Here is an 18,585-nt window from a genome sequence, read left to right as displayed (position 1 = left end):
TGTGGTCATGTATGGATATGAGAGTTGGACTGTGAAGAAGGTTGAGCACCGAAGAATTGATGCTTTTGAACTGTGGTGTTGGAGAAGACTCTTGAGAGTCCCTTGGACTGCAAGGAGATCCAACCAGTCCATTCTGAAGGAGATCAGCCCTGGGATTTCTTTGAAAGGAATGATGCTAAAGCTGAAACTCCAGTCCTTTGGCCACCTCATGAGAAGAGTTGACTCATTGGAAAAGACTCTGATGCTGGGAGGGATTGGGGGCAGGAGGAGAAGGGGATGACAGAGGATGAGATGGCTGGATCGTATCACTGACTCAATGGACGTGAGTCTGAGTGAACTCCGGGAGTTGGTGATGGACAGGGAGGCCTGGCGTGCTGCGATTCATGGGGTCACAAAGAGTCGGACACGACTGAGCGACTGAATTGAACTGAACTGAACACAGTAGCATGGATTAAAGATACACTTAGTATGGAATATCTGATTTTGCACATCTCATGATCCAGACATTCATTTCAGGATAATATTTTGAAGAAATGGGATAATTCAGTAGATTCTGATTTATGGAAGTTTCACCCTACTTAAAAGTGAAGAAAAAAGTGGCTCAGAAACAATCTGCAATTAAGAAGCATGACAAATGACATAGATGGCCAAGTGGTATTCTTTGATATTAGAAAGTAACTGTACTTGAAAATAACTTTATAATTGAATAAGGGTACATTAGGAAAATATGATTCAGAACCAATATTATAGTAATTAGATAAAAGAAGCATAAATGAAATAACTGCAGGAAGAATATTTCCATAGAGATTATAAATGAGATTCTGGTGGAGCAGAAAGGCCTTTAATTGTAATTTAGTGTGCACTATAGAATTATCAGCTCAGTGTGTTACTTCATCATATAAAAGAATATCTGATCATTTCCCCTAATAAGCACATGACAGCTCTTCATATTCCTTCATTACAGCTGATTAAGTGTAAAAACAGTAGATATTCCTTTGCTGGAAAAAGAGTTTGAATCATTTTAGACAGACAGCACAGAGCAGTTGCATGTCTGTAGCATGTGAGCTTTTCCAAAAGGCTATTATTTTGCAGGTCTGGGGAATTTTAAGTGGCACTTTAAAGAAACCTTCATCTTGGTTTCTTTAGTCCTCCATTTTGTATTCTCCCCATTTTAACCCCTTAAACCTTTTACTGTAGAGTCCCATCCTCCTGTATTTCAGACTGTGGCTTGTGATTTCTACTACATCACACAAAAGAAAGCCAAAATTGTGGGGAAGTTTCTGCCACTGGGAAAAAGCCCTCTTGGTGTTTCCTACAACTTGAAATCATAGGGACACAGGTGTGATTCCTGGATCAGGAATCTGTGGATCTCAATAAGCTATCATTCTCTTCCTGGGCCCCACATTCTCCTATTTATTCACTAACCTAGTTTAAGTCTAGAACAATTGGCCATCTCAAGGTCACAGCCTTGGTGAAGACAAGGTATGGCATGGCCTTCCCTTCCCCTCCCCCATTCAGCTCTGCTACCCCCTCAGTCCCAAATGTCTTAGGAATACATAGTCCTGGTGAGAAAGAAGTGAGATTGTTAATACCTGTGTAGACTGGAGGTCCCAGAATTTTCTGATTACTTCCCTAACTACTGATGATGGATTCTACATAAGAGCCAGTAGCCATGTTAGAAGGATATCAGTTTCTTTATGTGTGTTAAAAAGCACTTAGAGTAATGGCTGAATTATTTACTTCATTTGCTCCAACCTAGCAACCTAGAGAGGAGGAAGGGACCTTGATGTATCAACATACCAGACTTTATACTTCTTATGATGTTGTCTCTCTTAGTCTTTGAAATTACAAATTGCTCAGGAAGATAGAGCTTCCCATGCCTGCTTTCTGGATAAGAAATCAAGGCTCAAAGAATAGTAGTAACCTGCCTCAGGTCATTCAGCTGGTGAATGATAGAAACTAGTAAGATACAAATCTGTGTTATATCCATCTTGAGAATCTTTTAAATGGACTTCCTGGGATATTACTGGATCAGGATACAGTGGAGTGGAAAATAAAAATGAGTAAAGAGATTAAGAACTAGAAAGTTGAAGCCATAAGCTCAGGAATGACTAAATTATCCATTCCTGTCAGGTATGTGATAAAACAAAAGACTTCTTAAAACACCTTTTTTGATTGTTATTCCTTATGTGAAATGGAAATAATGCAAACTGCTTAACAAAAACTCTTCCTCCTTAAAGAGGGGTACTATGCAGTGCCAGTAGAAAAACTTTACTGCAACTCCATTATTCATATCACAGATGGTGCTATGGCTGGGCAAAATCAGGCAGTCTGACCTTGAGGATAAGGTTTTGAAACTGGCTAATGAGGCCTACCATAAGCACTGGGGAAAAAAATAAAAACAGCAATCCCCAAAGAATTGAAATTAATATCCACAGCAGCATAGCATGGTGGACCAAGTCATCCTCACAGGTCAACTGAGACCTTGATGGTATGTCTCCACAGCTACCCTCGGACTCAGCATGTGGTTAGAGCTCAACACAGATGTTTGAATGGGTAAATGAATTAATGTTGAAACCCACCAATGCAATCCTTATATTCTCTCAATTTTTGGTTCTTCTAATAAAAATTTTCATAGGGCTCTGACTCTTTTGATGGAAAATAAAGCAAATACTAAATTAAACATAAGTGTTCCTGTGTCCTCTTCCTCTGATCATTAGTCCCTTCCTAAATGAATGGACTTCTTTTAAGGAAAGACATTCAGTCAAGATTTAGGTGTCAGTTAGTCTAGTTAAAGGCAAGCTTCTACCTTACAACCATATGATTGATCAATCAATCAATCAACTGGTAGATAAAGACACAGAAAAGGCAATGGCACCCCACTCCAGTACTTTTGCCTAGAAAATCCCATGGACGTAGGAGCCTGGTGGGCTGCAGTCCATGGGGTCACTAGAGTCGTACATGACTGAGCAACTTCACTTTCACTTTTCACTTTCATGCATTGGAGAAGGAAATGGCAACCCACTCCAATGTTCTTGCCTGGAGAATCCCAGGGACGGGAAGCCTGGTTGGCTGCCATCTATGGGGTCACACAGAGTCGGACATGACTAAAGCGACGCAGCAGCAGATAAAGACAACTGTATTTATTCATTTTAATAAGCTCTTCATTATCCACCCAGCTTGGAGAAAAAAGAATATTTATTATTCTTGACTATTATAATAGTCAAGTATTCTAGTTAAAAAAGATTTGACACATGAGGATTGTTGTCTTACAAGAAATTGAGTGGTGGGGCTTCCCAGGTGGTCCAGTGGTTAAAAACCACCTTCCAATACAGGAGTCATGGGTCCTATCCCTGGTTGTGAAATAAAGATCCCACAAGCCATGGGGCAACCAAGCCCTCGTGCCACAAGTAAGATCTAATGCAGCCAAATAAATAGATAAATAAATATTTTTTTAAAAAGAAATTGGTAATAACTTGCACATAAACATTGATCATGATCTTTGGCTATGTAGAAGTCCCTTAAGAACCCACCATAATGGAACATTGACATCATTTACCATTGTATCATGGGATATGGTGGTATTGGTAACATATTGCTATCTAGTAAAGTTCTGGCTGTTTATCAAATGGAGAGAGAGAGAGTGTGTGTGTATATAGTCATCCTTGTTCCAGATAGGATTTAAGATGGAAGGGGTGTAATGATTACTTTACCAGCTTGCAGACTAAACTATTGTTCCTTCCAGGAAGATCTCCAACACTTGGCTCAGCACTGGCTGGTTCACAATGACAATAGCCCTGGAACTCTGTGACAGGATCAATGTTTATGGCATGGTGCCCCCAGACTTCTGCAGGTAGGATTTATTCTGCACACGTAATTCATCAGCAGTGTTATGCAGTGTTTATAACTATCTGATTCCAAATATCAACCACGAGACATGTCTTACTGTCTTCTTGAAGCAATTAATTAACATGTCCCAAGTCCTGGTTCTAGAAACAACAAACAGCATTTAATTATGTGATATAAAATATTGAAAGTTTTTTGTTTGTGCTGCTGTAGAATTAATCCATCTTGTGGGCTTCATTTATCCTGTGAATATTTATCAACCAAAAGTAATGCAATAATTGGCATAATATTAACGATGAACGGCGTTAAGAAATATTAGTTTTATTCTCATTTGAAAGGAATGTGGTAATTTTTAATGAATTAAAGAGAGCAATTTCTTTGATGGTAAGGCCTGTTTTCTAAAATTAAAATATTCCTTTGAGTCTCTTTCCCTTTCCACATTAGCAGCCTCAGTTTGTGCTTCTAGGACCAAAAGCACAGACATAATTATTTTGATGTATCGCTTTGAAGGAAACAACCATACATCTCTGTTGCTACCTTAAGTTACCTCCTGGCATGTGCCCAGACAGAGTTTGGTATGTAGTCAGAGATGCACTGAGAGACATTCGGGGCCTGATTTGTGGAAGCCTGATTGAAAATTCACCTGTAATCTAGAGGAGTGGTGCCAATAAATTCAGAAAGTTTCCTAGTTCTCAGGCATGCCTGCTGACCTGCACATGGACTCAGTTCTGATCTTCAAATGGTAAAAGAGGGCATTCTCAACTTGTTCATTAAAATTTATACTTGCTTATATCTTCATGTGGTGCTGGTGGCTCAGTGGTAAAGAATATGCAATGCAGGAGACACAGGTTCTATCCCTGGGTCGGGAAGATCCCCTGGAGGAGGAACGAGCAACCCGCTCTGGTATTGTTGCCTGGATAATCCCGTGGACAGAGGAACCTGGCAGGTTACAGTCCAGGGTCACAGATCAGACATGACCTAGCAACTGAGCAGGCATGCATGCATACCTTCATGTATTTTAAACCTAACAGCTTCTCAAAGGCCATGGATCTTTAGATAAATCTACAATTGGAGGTCAGATGCAAGGATGATGACACATGATGAAGTAGACATCATGCCGTTACCACTTTGCCACTTCTCTCCTATCCTTTTTAACCCAAAGACAACACAGCAGCAGTACTAGTGTATGTGTAACGGTCAGGTCACAGAGAAGGAAAGGCATGGGTAGGACAGGGCCGTGAAGTCTTCTTGGACTCATGAATCCCCAGGGAAGACATAATGTAGTAAGGAAGGATGTGGAGTCTGTACCCAGATGGCACAGGTTCAAAGCCCAGCCCCGCCACTTACTAATGTGACCTCAAGCAGGTCACTCAATCTCTCTGGATCTTAGCTTCGTTGCCATTAGAAGTGGATGTGATGATAGTAACAGATGCTGCCTCTTAGGTTTGTTGGGAAGATCTCCTGGAGGAGGGCATGGCAACCCACTCCAGTATTCTTGCCTGAAGAATCCCAGACAAGAATACTAGAGTGGGCAGGAATACTGGACAGAGGAGCCTGGTGGGCTACAATCCATAGGGTTGCAAAGAGTCAGACACGACTGAAGAGACTTAGCACACATGCATTCACATAGGGTGGTGGGTGAATTAAAAAAGCGAATACAGGTAAGTGCTTGGAACAGTGCCTAGTACATGACCAGAGTGAGCGTGGACCCTCATGCTGTTCCTCATCACTTCATGCACTGGCTTTGTTTCCCCCTTTAACAACCTCCGTGCAAAAAGGTAGGTTGGACGGTGTTAAAAAAACAATCTGCCTCCTCAAACCAACAGGCCAGCAAAGGCAGTGGCAGCAGCCCCTTTGGGCATGCCAAGAGCCATCAAAGCTGATGGTTAGACGGCAGATATAATTATGTAATATTGCCATTAAGATGCCAGAGAGAAAGAGTATGAATAAATTGAAATGTTAATGACTTAAAGTGTTCAAGGAAATATTCCATTTATTATGGAAAACAAATGAATGGCAAGTTAACCTGTCATTTCTCTTACTCAGAGTAAGTTCATCACAACTTAGTGCTTGTGGGATGGGAGCAATTTCTGGAAAAACACTAGCAAGGAAGTCCAGATTTCCTTGTAATAGATTCCTGCCTTGGCACCGGATGGAATTTCCACCTGCTCAGAATTTCTGTCCCTCAGTCACCATCCCAGAGGTTCCATAGGTATTGTCACAAGATGCTTTTGGCAAAAATTCTTCAGAAGGATCCCTACCCCAAGCGTCCTTCTGGGGAAAGTGGAGAGGTCTGCTGGGTGTCTTCTGATGCAGAAGGTTAGGCTGCAGATAGCATCCTCTTCAGTCCCAATGCCTGTTTAAAAAGGAAAAGAAGGGAAAAACCCGGAGCAGCACAGACTAATCCCAAGTTCCTTTCCTCTTCATGCCCTGGACACATGGGTTGAACCACCAGGCACCCAGGTCCCAAATGGTGGAGGCTCATCTGCAAGATGGGGATGAGAAAACAGTAATAAAAAGTGAATGGGTCATGGTGAGGATTAAATGAGATCATGGATGTAGAATGTTTGACACAGTGCCTAACACAGGGAAGACTATTAATATCATTTATGTTATTAATACATTATACTGTAAGAGATATAAACTATTAATAATTATTAATATTATCTTAAGGATTCAAGAGTTTCCCAGAAAGTTACCAGGAATTTTGAGAGTGTTCAAAGAATAGGCCACAGCTCTTGCTTTCTAGAGGCTTACAATAAGCCTCATTTGCCAGGAAATCTAACACAGCAGAGCCACTTGTAGTTAAATGTCTCTTGCAAACAACATCTGCCACCAAAGAATGAAAACACAACTTATAAGTTAATCCTGCTACTGGCCTGACCATTCCCCGTTTTGTCCTGATTTTGAAAGAAGCTAAGAACTCTGAGGCCAGCAGAGTACATGTATCATGAGTTCTAGGACTTACAAAAGTAAAATATCACAGGAAGGTGAGATAGCAGACCTATGCTGGTTGAGCCCACCAGAATATAAACGCCTGGAGGGCAGAGACTTTTGTGTGTTGGGCTCACTGTTGAAGCCGTGGTACACAGGACAGTAGATAGGTACCATCCTGGCCTATAGCAGATGCTTCATCCATACCGAGTGGATAATGGCCCTATCCATTGTCTCTCATGCTGTAGTAAAAGGGTGTTTAATGGGTTAATGTAAGCCATTTCTGCCTCTCAGAAGCTGTGTGACCTTGAGAAAGTTATTGAACCTCACTGAGCCTTCGTTACTTTGGGCACGTCACTTTGACTTTCTACCTCAAGCCTTAGTTTCTGTGTCTGCATGATGACAGCAGTTGTACCTACCTCCAGGGTTTATGTGATAATCCCATGAGATAATAAATGAGAAAGGCATGGCACAGCCCTGGTGTATGCTAAGCATGGATAAATTTACCAAGCGAAAGGATTCGCTCATCTGCACTTGTGGATACCCATGAGCACATTTTAAGAATCTGTCCCGTGAGTGCTAACCAGGAAGGACCTGACTTCTGGAAAGAGAAGGCATTGTGAGTATGTTCAGTTGTGCCTGACTCTTTACGACCCCATGGACTGTAGCCAGCCAGGCTCCTCTGTCCATGGGATTTTCCAAGCAAGAATACTGGAGTGGGTTGCCATTTCCTTCTCCAGGGGATCTCCAGACCCAGGGATTGAACCCAGGTCTCTTGCGTTGCAGGGGCTTCTTTACCAATTAGCCACCAGGGAAGGCCCTCACACACTTCTAAAGAGAATCTGATCATCACTTTCTCATTGACAAGGAAACTGAGGCACAGAAAGACCAAAGATTGGACTAATTCTGCAGTCATTTCCATCAGCTTAGCATGGCAGTGACCAAAGGGAATCAATGTCGCTTGCTGTATGCTGGTGTGCTGGGACATATAGGGACAGGGGTGGGGTAGGACAGGGAGTAGAGGACTAAATTATATCCTACGGAGCAGACAGCTGAGGAAACCCACGAGTGCCTGATTTATAAGAAATGTGGGTAGATTATCCCCTACAGGCCTAGAGCTGTCATTTTCTTCCAGTTCTCCTGCAGGTCTGGCCTTCTCACCCCTCCCACCCAGAGGGGCCTGACTTACTTCCAGAGGAAGTAAATCCCAAAGACAGAGAAACCTGGTGGGGTATGTCCATGGAGTCGCAAAGAGTTGGATATAACTGAACACCCCCATAATGCCTCCCCTTTCCAGCAGCCGGGCCCTCCCCACGGACCGATTGCCATTTATTGGCCAGAAAACTTCTAGTAGCCACTTCTAGTATTTCAGGTGCATGGACTCCTTGGGGAGAATAAAAACCCTATGTTCATATTTAAAACCACAAATGGAGACAGTGAATGTGTAAATGACCATATTGGCAGATGAAGGATGTGTTATTCAAAACCTGGCAGTATCTAACACTGACTAAAAGTCATGTGACTGGTGTGCAACCGTTTCCTCCTTAGTTTGGTGCCACCGTAGCCTTCTGACTGCTCTCTCTGACTCTGGTCTTTCTCTTTCCTCTAGATAACCATCATATCTGACTCTGTCACTGAAACCCCTCAGTAGGTCCCCACAGTTTTTAGAACAGTGTTCACACTCCCTAGCTTAGCACACAAGCCCTCAGGACCTACCCTCTGCAGCCACTTTAGTCTCGTCTCCTGGCTTCTTCAATGAAGGCTCAGTGGGTAAAGAACCTGTCTGCAATGGAGGAGACTTGGGTTCTATCTCTGGGTTGGGAAGATTGCCCAGAGGAGGAAATGGCACCCCATTCCAGTATTCTTGCCTGAAAACTCCCGTGGACAGAGAAGCCTAGTAAGCTACAGCGCATCCACAGGGTCGCAAAGAGGACACAACTGAGCAAATAAGCACACACACACACACACATCTCTATTCACAGACTTATTTTAGCCACAATGAGGAACTTAAGAAGGAGCTCACCCTGTGCACACCTGTCCCTTTGCCCTCATCTTGGAATGTCCATCCCCTCATTCTTAATCTTGCTAATTGCTACTAGTTTTTCACTGTAGTATTAATGGCTGATATTTTTCTACATATACCAAGTGCTGGCCCTATGCTTACTGTGAATACATGTGCCATTTCATTGAACCTTGATGATAATCCCAGGAGGTAAACCTTATTATTATTGCCATTTTACATATGAAGCTTGAGGACATGAAACAGCTGCCAAAGTTGTGGGGCAGGAAAGTGATGGAGCTGTGATTTGAATTCAGGTCTCCAGGACTCAAAAGGCAAAACTCTTAACATCTCACTCCAGTGCTTCAGAGATCCTCTTCCTACAAGCTTTCCCTGACTTCCTGTCTGGGTCAGACCTCACCTAGGCCCCTCCTCCTCTGCTCACTTCACTGGGTGACACATTCATCTTCTTCATCAGCCCGTGATCTCCTTAAGGAAAGGGGTCCTATCTCAAGCCACGTTTGTATCTCCAGTTCTTGCCACTTTTTCTGGCATGTAGTGTGTATTCAGTATTGATTAACTCGGTGAATAAAAACTTTCCTTTCCCTGGCAGTGTTTAGGAGACTAATTGTATATTTATTCCAAGATCAAAAGTGCCAGGTGAGTGAAGAGTATAATTAACCAGTGGCAAATTCAGATTTCAAGGATCTGAAGAAGTCACTGGTAGCCACCTGTATCATTCTCAGCCAAGGCCAGCACTGGTCCTCAGAGAGAGGTTCAGGCATGAGGCATCAGTCTATTCTGCCTCCATCACTCCGACTGCAGGCTCATCAGTGTTCAGAAAGCTGGAGAAAATTAATGTCATGTCTCACCAGAGACAGCCTCAAAATATATTATTATGTGGACATAGACCTTTAAATCATGCCATATCCATATAGGAAGGCAAATCCATTCTCTCTAGATGGACTATAAATTGCAATGAAAAAGATCTGTTATCATTGCTTTCCAAACTAAGTTATGGTAAGTATTTTTAATCCCATTTTCCATTGTAAATTATTTGTGATAATAATGAGCCAAGCATTTAAATTCTACCTAGTAATCTTATTTCTGATCATACTTAACACATTACCAAGTTTACAACTCTCTGTTACCCATCATTTCTTGAGTATTAATTAGCAGAGTAATGACTCAGAGTGATCACTGTCATGGAACTAAATTAATATCTCATCCATAATGTGAAGGACATCTCAAAGGTATCATGAATATCAGAGAGTTGATTCTGCTAGAGTTATTAGCTAGTGAACATTAATAAAGCTGCCAGCATAACAGGGCAAGTTCCTACTTGGCAACAGTCCATCATGTAGATGCTTACAGAGGATGGGTATGGAATATAATGCATTCATGTGGTTCACATTTTATGAAGTGAACTTAAAATAGATTGTTGTATTTTTTCATAGATGTTAACGTTTCCATAATTTCTTCTTTTATCTCTGCTATAATTTGACCAAATCTTACTGGTCACTGGGTGTTCTCATTACCTTCCTCTGTCCCATGGGTGCAATGCTTCTTAGGTGCCTGAGTGGTTGGTAGTGGATACAGGGTTCAAATGACTCACTTGTACCCTTTGATCCATGAAGGGTGGACAGCTACAGGCTCTCAGTGTTTCCTGTGCCCCAGAAACACAAGTATTATTCCACTGGCTTCTACCACTTCAGGTGTGCGGCAGTTTTCTTCCAAAAGAGGCTGTAAGACAAGAAATGGAGGCAACAGAATGAAGGTGTCTCATGGGGTCTCACAGGCCTGAAGTAGCTGTGTAAGAAGGCCTGTTAGGAGAACACTTTCTTCTGAATGCTCTAAAGTGTCCAGAGCAAGCCAGTTTCAGAACCACCGGGACACTTGACAGATGTTGATTCAACTCTATTCCTCAAAGTTTTCCTGACTACCTGCCAGTTCAGTTCAGTTCAGTTGCTCAGTCGTGTCTGACTCTTTGCGATCCCATGAAACACAGCACACTAGGCCCCCCTGTCCATCACCAACTCCCAGAGTCCACCCAAACCCATGTTCATTTAGTCGGTGATGCCATCCAACCATCTCATCCTCTGTCGTCCCCTTCTCCTCCTGCCCCCAATCCCTCCCAGCATTAGAGTCTTTTCCAATGAGTCAACTCTTCGCATGAGGTGGCCAAAGGACTGGAGTTCCAGCTTTAGCATCATTCCTTCCAAAGAAATCCCAGGGCTGATCTCCTTCAGAATGGACTGGTTGGATCTCCTTGCAGTCCAAGGGACTCTCAAGAGTCTTCTCCAACACCACAGTTCAAAAGCATCAATTCTTCGTCATTCAGCCTTCTTCACAATCCAACTCTCACATCCATAGATGACTACTGGAAAAACCATAGCCTTGACTAGCTGGACCTTTGTTGGCAAAGTAATGTCTCTGCTTTTTAATATGCTGTCTGCTGCTGCTACCAAGTCGCTTCAGTTGTGTCCAACTCTGTGTGACCCGTAGACAGCAGCCCAGGAGGCTCTCTCATCCCTGGGATTCTCCAGGCAAGAATACTGGAATGGGTTGCCATTTCCTTCTCCAATGCATGAAATTGAAAAGTGAAAATGAAGTCACTCTAGGTTGGTCATAACTTTCCTTCCAAGGAGTAAGCATCTTTTAATTTCATGGCTGCAATCACCATCTGCAGTGATTTTGGAGCCCAGAAAAATAAAGTCAGCCACTGTTTCCCCATCTATTTGCCATGAAGTGATGGGACCAGATGCCATGATCTTAGTTTTCTGAATATTGAGCTTTAAGCCATGTGGTACTATATACCATGCCAAGAATACAAGTATGTTTGAAGAGAGTGTCTGAGAGCTCTAAAGAGAGACAAAAGCACTGTTCTTTCATTGGGATCTTTAGCCTTATAGATAATCCAGACCAAATCCAGAGATCAGGGTCAATCTGGTCAGACCCAATAAATGGAAGTATCCACCTTTACCTCTTAATGATAAGCTTTTCATAATTGCAAAGCTTAGCTTTAGAAGATTAAAAAAAGGCACATCAGCAACTCCTGCTTCCAGTGATATCAGTGGCTAGAATTGAGTTTAGAAAATAAGCATAGTGACTGCAGCCATGAAAAAAGACACTTGCTCCTTGGAAGAAAATCTATGAAAAACCTAGACAGCATATTAAAATGCAGAGATATTACTTTGCCAACAAAGGTCCATGTAGTCAAACCTATGATTTTTTGTGAGAGTTGGACTGTGAAGAAAGCTGAGCGCCAAAGAATTGATGCTTTTGAACTATGGTGTTGGAGAAGACTCTTGAGAGTCCCTTGGACTGCAAGGAGATCCAACCAGTCCATTCTGAAGGAGATCAGCCCTGGGATTTCTTTGGAAGGAATGATGCTAAAGCTGAAACTCCAGTACTTTGGCCACCTCATGCGAAGAGTTGACTCATTGGAAAAGACCCTAAAGATTGAAAGCAGGAGAAGGAGATGACAGAGGATGAGATGTTTGGATAGCATCACCAACTTGATGGACATGAGTTTGAGCAAGCTCTGGAAGTTGGTGAAGGACAGGGAAGCCTGGGGTGCTGCAGTCCATGAGGTCGCAAAGAGTGGAACACGACTGAGCAACCACACTGAACTGAAGCTCTGATTTGGCAGGGACTTAACTAAATCAGCCATCTTCAACCTGGCTGCATGTTAGGATCTCCTACAGAACTTTATAACATTATTACCTTTTTAAAAGGGGCTTCCCAGAGGGCTCAGTGGTAAATAACCCACCTGGCAATGCAGGAGACTCAGGAGATTCTGATTTGATTCCTGGTTTGTGAAGATTCCCTGCAGGAGGAAATGACAACCCATTCCAGTTTTCTCACCTGGAAAATTCCATGGACAAAGGAGCCTGGCGGGCTACAGTCCATAGGGTCGCAAAAAAACGAACACGACTGAGCACGAGCACCTTTTTTTAAAAATATTTATTTATTTATGATTTGGTTGCATTGGGTCCTACTTGTGGCACGTGAGGTCCTTGCTAAGTCGTAGGAGATCTTTCACTGCAGCATGCAGGCTCTCTAGTTGCTGTATGTGGGCTCAGTAGTTGCAGTGTACAGCCCAGTTTCTCCATGACATATTGGATCTCAATTCACCCTCCGCCCCTCGTCCAGGGATAGAACCCATAGCCCCTGCATTGCAAGGCAGACTCCCAACCACTGGACCACCAGGGAAGTCCCATATTATTATCTTTTTAAATTTTTTGTTTTGAAAAAGTTTTAGACTTACAGAAAACGTTGCAAAAATAGTACAAGGGAGTTTCTGTATATCCTTCATCCTGCTCCCCTAAAGTTAATATTCTGGTGCAGTTCTCAAAACTAAACTGCTGGTGCAATACTCTAAACTAAACTGCAGGCTTTTTTCTGATTTCACCATTTTTTTCTACTAATGTCTTTTGTCTCCTCCAGGACCCAATCCAGGCTCCCTTTGCATTTGCTTATGTCTCCTTAGTCTCCTCCAGTCTGTGACAGGTCCTAAGTCTTTCCATATCTTTCATGACTCCAACACATTTGAAGAATTCTGCTCATTACTGTAGGATATCCATTGCTTTGGATTTGTGGCTCAGAGGGTAAAGTGTCTGCCTGCAATGCAGGAGACCTGGGTTTGATCCCTGGGTCAGGAAGATCCCCTGGAGAAGGAAATGGCAACCATTCCATTGCCTGGAAAATCCCATGGACAGAGAAGCCTGGTAGACTACAGTCCATGGGATCGCAAAGAGTCGGACACAACTGAGCGACTTCACTTTCACTTTCTCATTATTAGATTGAGGTTATGCATTACTGAGAAGGATGCCACAGAAGCAGTTGCATCTCATATCAAGAGGTACATGATGTCAAAATATCTTACTACTGGTGATGTTAACCTTGGTAACTTGGGTATGGTGTCATCTGCTGGGTTTACTCATTGTCAATTTACTATTTTTCCCTTTTGTCATTAAATACCTGGGGGGTGGTTTATGCAAATAATCTATTTCTCATCTTCCCCCCCCCCTTTATATTCCATTCATTCATGCATCTTGCCTGCAGTAATTACTGCAGTATTCTAATGGCGATTTTCTACTCCCTCATTTTTTTCTAGAGTATTAGTTGGAATTATACTGCAAGGAAATGCTTTTTCTTCTCCCTCATTTATTTATTTAATCAGTAATTTATTGAAATTGTCATGGACTCATAGATATTTATTCTATTTTACTTTATGGGACTTACAGTTCAATATTGCCATTATTTATTTTGATACACAAAACCAAGTCACTTTTTAAAATACCTATGCCTGGGACCCTCTCCAAATCAATTAAACAAGACTCTGTGGAGGTGGAGCACAGGCAGTGGTATTTCTTTAAAGCTCCTCCTGTGCACTAAACATTAGTTCTTTTATCCTACCCACCTGGCTTCTCTATAAAGAAAAAGAAAATTCCTTCTTCGCATTATTCTGCAGGATTTTGTTCCCACACTAGCCCTTGGGGGGCTGATGACAGGCTGCAGCCACTTAGGGAACAAACTGGCTCTGTAATTACCATACCCCTCCCACCCCCACACCTTCACTCCCTGAACATCCCCTGGCCCCCACCAGCAACTTGGATGCCAGAATCCTCCCTTCTACAACAGCCTCCTGATGTGGAAGTTCTGCTGATTCTTATTGTTGTAGTCATTTGGATCGGGTGGAGGGGAAAAAACCTATAGCAGCTTATAGAAAGTCAGGCTTGAGAAAAAAACTCAAGGAATTATAACCTTAAATTTTCTGAAGGAAGGGCTTTCTGAATGGCACAGTGGATGACAGCTAACAGCATGCTGACAATCTACAGGAAGATTGTTCCTGCAGTTGCTTCAGCTCTGCCTTCTATAATTAATCCCATCAAGCACTTTTCTGCCATTTGGACAAAGTTTTAAAGGGTGGAGACAACCCCCACTTATTTGGACACCTTTGAAACCATAATAACCAAAGATGTAAATCTCCCTTGAGGAGATCAGCAGGGAGCCAGATGTGTTTTCATTCAAGGAGATGGTCTTCCTGAATAAGGAAATTGAACCTACAGTGTCCTTTAGCTGATTTCCAATTTCCCTCTATTCCTAGGTGCCAAATCAATCTCATGATATTTTTAGAAACCTGATTGTTTCTTTAGTCATACTGATGCCAATAATATGCTCAAAACTTAGCTGAATCAGATTTAAAACCTGATGCATGCTGGAGTGAAAACTTAACACCAAGTCTACTATGGTGACATGAATTTAGCATGGTTCCCCAAATTATGCCATATGAATCTAGGAAAGATGTGTCTCGCAACTTTTTATTTCTTTTTTATTTTCTTCATACTGGTCAGTTCCAACTTGAATTTTTCCTACCACACACTTTCTGTGTTGAAAACAACTTCTAGTAAAATTTGAAGGGGATTCTAATTTCTAGGGCAATAAATAAGTGAAAGTGTTAGTCACTGAGTCAGGTCCAGCTCTTTGCAACTTACGGACTGTAGCCTGCCTAAGTTCTTCTGTTCATGAAATTTTCCAGACAAGAATACTGGAGTGGGTAGCCATTCCCTTCTCCAGGGGATCTTCCTGACCCAGGGATCAAACCTAGGTCTCCTGCATTGCAGGCAGCTTCTTTACTGTCTGAGCCACCAGGGAAATAAACAAGTGAACTCTATAATAACTAGATAGGGTGGGATCTGATGTCTTAATATGAAATACAGAATTACTTCCGAGACAAGCATAATAGAGATGCAAAGTATTAACTCAGCATAGCATCCAACCCAGGATGAGGAATGTTTAAATGGTGCATGACAAAAATAAATCTCTCTTCCTGGAAGAACTTTAACCTCAGAGGAGAGGAAGCTCAAAGGTTTATTGCTGTCAGAGCCACAAACTCGACACCCCTCTTGATAAAAGACTTCGATCCCTGACCTCAGTAAAGTTGCTACTCTAAAAGCCATTTGTCTATTGATCTCCTCTGAAGAAAGCGAATAGGTGTCTAGCAGGACGAGTATCTCTGGGAAACCAAGTGACTGTACTTAGAGTAGAGCCGAGTGCTGGGAAGGGGGCCCTAGGACATCAGGTGCCGTAAGGTGGTTTGCAGGAAGCTGGGATGCCTTTTAAGAGAAGCCATAAGAGGGACAAGAAAAACTTAGTTTCTGCAGCAAGGCTGCTTGGTGAGTGTAAGTCAAAGTAGGAAGGGTAATCTACTGGGATATCTTGACTGCTCTTGTCATTTAGACTTCAACACAGAAGAGATGGAGTGGACTGGCCTAGAATGGAAACTGATCAGAGATCAGAGCTCTTAGAGAGTGAGATATTTTAATAATCCAACATCAGGGCACCAACCACCCCTCATGTTAATCCTGTTCACATTACCTTTAAGAAAGAGCCAGTATTTCTCCTTTGAGGCGGAATATAGAGATAGGGATATGGAGCACCTGCTAGGAATAAGACAAAGGCCTATTCTCGTGAATAGACAAGAAGCAAGTAAACAACAATAGCAATTTCAGAAACCAATTAATGCCATAAGGAAAATAAATCCAGGGACTTTCCTGGTGGTTCAGGGAAGACTCCAAGCCCCCAGTACATGAGGCCTGGGTTCGATCTCTGGTCAGGGAACTAGATCCCACATACTGCAACTAAGAATTAGTGTGCAACTAAAGATCCCACTAAGACCCAGCACAGCCAATAATAAATATTTTTTAAAAACCATTGCAACAAAAAGAATAAAATACTTAGGGAATATATCTACCTAAAGAAACTAAAGACCTATATATAGAAAACTATAAAACACTGGTGAAAAAAATCAAAGAGGACATTAATAGATGGAGAAATATACTGTGTTCATGGATTGGAAGAATCAATATAGTGAAAATGAGTATACTACCCAAAGCAATCTATAGATTCAATACAATCCCTATCAAGCTACCAACGGTATTTTTCACAAAGCTAGAACAAATAATTTCACAATTTGTATGGAAATACAAAAAACCTTGAATAGCCAAAGCAATCTTGAGAAAGAAGAATGGAACTGGAGGAATCAACCTGCCTGACTTCAGGCTCTACTACAAAGCCACAATGATCGAGACAGTATGGTACTGGCACAAAGACAGAAATATAGATCAATGGAACAAAATAGAAAGCCCGGAGATAAATCCACGCACCTATGGACACCTTATCTTTGACAAAGGAGGCAAGAATATACAATGGATTAAAGACAATCTCTTTAACAAATGGTGCTGGGAAAACTGGTCAACCACTTGTAAAAGAATGAAACTAGAACACTTCTTAACACCATACACATAAATAAACTAAAAATGGATTAAAGATCTAAACGTAAGACCAGAAACTATAAAACTCCTAGAGGAGAACATAGGCAAAACACTCTCCAACATACATCACAGCAGGATCCTCTATGACCCACCTCCCACAATATTGGAAATAAAAGCAAAAATAAACAAATGGGACCTAATTAAAATTAAAAGCTTCTGCACAACAAAGGAAACTATTAGCAAGGTGAAAAGACAGCCTTCAGAATGGGAGAAAATAATAGCAAATGAAGCAACTGACAAACAATTAATCTCAAAAATATACAAGCAACTCCTACATCTCAATTCCAGAAAAATAAACGACCCAATCAAAAAATGGGCCAAAGAACTAAATAGACATTTCTCCAAAGAAGACATACAGATGGCTAACAAACACACGAAAAGATGCTCAACATCACTCATTATCAGAGAAATGCAAATCAAAACCACAATGAAGTACCATTTCACGCCAGTCAGAATGGCTGCTATCCAAAAGTCTACAAGCAATACATTCTGGGGAGGGTGTGGAGAAAAAGGAACCCTCTTACACTGTTGGTGGGAATGCAAACTAGTACAGCCACTATGGAGAACAGTGTGGAGATTCCTTAAAAAACTGGAAATAGAACTGCCTTATGATCCAGCAATCCCACTGCTGGGCATACACACCAAGGAAACCAGAATTGAAAGAGACACATGTACCCCACTGTTCATCATAGCACTGTTTATAGTAGCCAGGACATGGAAGCAACCTAGATGTCCATCAGCAGACAAATGGGTAACAAAGCTGTGGTACATATACACAATGGAGCATTACTCAGCCATTAAAAAGAATACATTTGAATCAGTTCTAATGAGGTGGATGAAACTGGAGCCTATTATACAGAGTGAAGTAAGCCAGAAAGAAAAACACCAATACAGTATACTAACACATATATGTGGAATTTAGAAGGATGGTAATGATAATCCTGTATGCGAGACAGCAAAAGAGACATAGATGTATAGAACAGTCTTTTGGACTCTATGGGAGAGGGTGAGGGTGGGATGATTTCGGAGAATGGTATTGAAACATGGATAATATCATATGTGAAACGAATCGCCAATCCAGGTTGAATGCATGATACAGGATGCTTGGGGCTGTTGAACTGGGATGACCCAGAGGGATGGTATGGGGAGGGAGGTGGGAGGGGGTTCAGGATGGGGAACACGTGTACAACCCTGGTGGATTCATGTTGATCTATGGATAAACCAATACGATATTGTAAAGTAATTAGCCTCCAATTAAAATAAATAAATTTATTAAAAAAAATAATCTTTTGATTAGGTAACTTTTTTTTTCTTTTTTTTTTAATTTTATTTTCTTTTTAAACTTTAATATATTGTATTAGTTTTGCCAAATATCGAAATGAATCCACCACAGGTATACATGTGTTCCCCATCCTGAACCCTCCTCCCTCCTCCCTCCCCATACCCTCCCTCTGGGTCGTCCCAGTG

At 41.8% G+C, this 18,585-nt stretch overlaps 1 protein-coding gene across 1 annotated transcript in view; it reads left to right on the top strand.

The window, feature by feature from the left end:
• Positions 1-18,585, top strand: part of ST6GALNAC5 (ST6 (alpha-N-acetyl-neuraminyl-2,3-beta-galactosyl-1,3)-N-acetylgalactosaminide alpha-2,6-sialyltransferase 5) — a 209,625-nt gene that overhangs the window by 189,298 nt on the left and 1,742 nt on the right. The window contains exon 4 of the mRNA XM_010857606.1: positions 3,746-3,853. Within this exon, the coding sequence (XP_010855908.1) occupies positions 3,746-3,853 (108 nt within the window). The remainder of the gene's footprint in view (positions 1-3,745; positions 3,854-18,585) is intronic.

This window comes from Bison bison, unplaced genomic scaffold, assembly GCF_000754665.1.
Source record: "Bison bison bison isolate TAMUID 2011002044 unplaced genomic scaffold, Bison_UMD1.0 scf7180017864382, whole genome shotgun sequence".
NCBI classification, from domain to species: domain Eukaryota; kingdom Metazoa; phylum Chordata; class Mammalia; order Artiodactyla; family Bovidae; genus Bison; species Bison bison.
The sequence above is the reverse complement of the archived record's forward strand: the minus strand, read 5'-3'. Positions and strand labels throughout refer to the sequence as shown.